Source organism: Harpegnathos saltator, unplaced genomic scaffold, assembly GCF_003227715.2.
Source record: "Harpegnathos saltator strain DR-91 unplaced genomic scaffold, Hsal_v8.6 scaffold505, whole genome shotgun sequence".
Taxonomy (NCBI): Eukaryota; Metazoa; Arthropoda; class Insecta; order Hymenoptera; family Formicidae; genus Harpegnathos; species Harpegnathos saltator.
This window is the reverse complement of record NW_020230322.1, coordinates 78,680-81,287: the sequence shown is the minus strand read 5'-3', so window position 1 is coordinate 81,287 and position 2,608 is coordinate 78,680. Positions and strand designations below refer to the sequence as shown.

The 2,608-nt window shown below is 50.8% G+C and overlaps 1 protein-coding gene across 1 annotated transcript; it reads right to left on the bottom strand.

Annotated features, from left to right (window-relative positions):
• Positions 1-553: 553 nt before the first annotated feature.
• LOC112589420 (uncharacterized) lies at positions 554-2,115 on the bottom strand. Its single transcript, XM_025302601.1, has 2 exons — positions 1,982-2,115; positions 554-1,088 (listed from the first exon to the last, which is right to left on the bottom strand). The coding sequence occupies exons 1-2, from the start codon at positions 2,113-2,115 to the stop codon at positions 554-556; spliced, it is 669 nt and encodes a 222-aa protein (XP_025158386.1).
• Between the last annotated feature and the right edge of the window lie 493 nt (positions 2,116-2,608).

Sequence of the window (2,608 nt, the reverse complement as noted above, 5' to 3'; positions counted from 1 at the left end):
TTCCACGGTAACAACCACCTTACTTTGAATAGGAACTATCTCTCCCGTAGGATAAGAAAAATAACCATTTTCCATTTTAATCACTTTTCTCAAAGGTTTGTGACGCCTGACGTACGTCCTCGCGAGTCCTTCCTGCTTACGATGCAGAATCGGGCTCCGCCGAGATCCGGCCCGTCGGAACCCAGAGGAAGGAAGGGATCGTGCTCAATTTATGCGTTTGCTTGCGTGTTAATAATGTTTTTATTAAACAAAACAAGGGATGTAGTAACATATAAGATGCCGAGGTCGGCCGAGGCGGCAGCGGTGAGTTGTTGCGCAAACGGGTCGCTTGACCAGGGTCGCACGACTTCCTGTCGTGACGACACGGCGGTCGCGTCCGTACGGAGATCGCTCGCTCGTTTGTTCGCGTTTCTGCGCTCAGGCGGGCCGTCGTGCCCGTCGTCGGGATTCCGCCTTCGTGTTCCCGTGACGCCCAAAATCGTCGCGCGTGTGAAATCGTTCGGTCGCTGGGGCTTCCGCCCCTAATATCAGTCCCGCTGAGCGGCGAGGAATCTCACTCCCGGTAAATCACGAGTACGCTCGTGTCAGGAGCGGCGAGGACTCTCGCCTCGGTATTCACGAGTATGCTCGTGTCAGGAACGGCGAGGACTCTCGCCTCGGTATTCACGAGTACGCTCGTGTCAGGAACAGCGAGGACTCTCGCCTCGGTATTCACGAGTACACTCGTGTCCGGAACGGCGAGGACTCTCGCCTCAGTATTCACGAGTACGCTCGTGCCAGGAACGGCGAGGACTCTCGCCTCGGTATTCATGAGTACGCTCGTGTCCGGAACGGCAAGGACTCTCGCCTCGGTACTCACGAGTACGCTCGTGTCAGGAATGGCGAGGACTCTCGCCTCGGTATTCATGAGTACGCTCGTGTCAGGAACGGCAAGGACTCTCGCCTCGGTACTCACGAGTACGCTCGTGTCAGGAACGGCGAGGACTCTCGCCTCGGTATTCACGAGTACTCCCGTGTCAGGAACGGCGAGGACTCTCGCCTCGGTATTCACGAGTACGCTCGTGTCAGGAACGACGAGGACTCTCGCCCTTGGAAATCACGAGTACACTCGCTATTCTGCCGGAGAACTCTCGGGCTGGACGACGACTCGTCTATCTGCGACGAGACGTCGGAAGGAAAAGGTGTCTCTAGCGAGTCACATGGCGCCTTATATCGGCCGCCCATACGACTCCGGATCGTTCCCCTCCCGTATTCCGTGGCATGGAATATACGTGACGGCCGCATGCCGCACGCGCCGAGGCGGTCCTTGCCTCCACGCGCGCGCCGCGTGCTTGCTCGCTCCTTTGTTTTCTCGCTCGCTCCTTTGTTTTCTCGCTCGCGGTTCTTTTCGCTCGCTTGCTACTCCGTCTGCTCGCTTGTACCCGGCGCAGGGTGCGTGACCCGGGGTCGACATGCATTTCGCGTGGCCCGATTAGTAACGATATTGTATTGTTACAGGTTCTACAAGTCTTCTGCTAACAATTGAAACATCCGAACCCGTATCTACCTTAAATCTACAAGGCCTTTCATCTATCTTTCCTGAAAAACAAAAAATATCTGTTGCACGACTAAATCTAAACTTATTTTTAATCGGGGTTTTACTTGCATTTGCCAAATCGACCCTGTTCCATTCGGCAATTTCTATTTTGGGCGCTGATTTACAAAAGTTGGACAGTCCGCACGAAAATGTCCTATATTTCCGCATTGCCAACATTCCTTATTTTGTCCCTTCCCTCTGAGAGAATTTCCCTTTTCTCTTCTTGAAAAATCCTTTTCTCCCTTCGAATTTTCATACTGCAATTTTCGTGTTCCCGAAAGCATTTCCCCATTCTCTCGTCGTTTTTGCGAAAAATCCCCTCCTGAAATTGTTCGCAGTATCTTCGCCCGCTCTATTGCTAAATTTAAAGAAATTCCCTCTAACTGTAAAGTGCGTTTCACAAACCCCTCAGGCATTTCCATAATGAATTGCGCACAAGCAATTTTATCCCGCACCTCAAACGAACATTCGGGATAAACTAAACGAGCTAATCTTTCCAACTCATGCCCAAATGTCGCGTAATCTTCACCGAATTTCATTTTCCTATTAGTTAGTTGATAATAATAATTCTGAAAACAAAACAAAATTATTCCCCGAATCGTAATTCTAATTTCGATTTCATTTCCTCATAATTTAAATTTTCACCTACACCATTGAGAACCGAATGCGCCTTTCCCCTAAGATTAGCCGCGAAAACTAATGCTTTTTCTCCTTCCGACCACGCATTTGCTCGCGCAATTAATTCAAACTGCGCGACATACTCATAAAACGGTTCAGTTCCATCAAAAATATCAGGTTGTAATTTTAAAGAGATAGAATTGCACTGGCCTGGATTTTCCTGCCCACGCCTCTTATCGGGTTCCCTTGTCCTTGCTCCTCCGTCCTCCTCCAACGTCGCAACTCAAGAAGCTCCTATCTCCTCTCGTTCCTCTCTCATTGCTCGGATCTCTTGGAGCACATCCTGCAGTACCGACATCTCCGACGTTCCGAAGCTTGCCGCCTCCGTCCCCGTCGCTTCCGGCTCAATTGAGC

What these genes read in the sequence shown, in the direction of transcription:
- LOC112589420 (XM_025302601.1), bottom strand. Translation starts at nt 2,115, where the DNA reads ATGAAATTCGGTGAAGATTACGCGACATTTGGGCATGAGTTGGAAAGA. An exon ending in ATTATGGAAATGCCTGAGGG is followed by an intron (nt 1,089 to 1,981) that starts GTTTGTGAAACG and finishes GTGATTTCCAAG; the next exon opens with GGCGAGAGTCCTCGTCGTTC.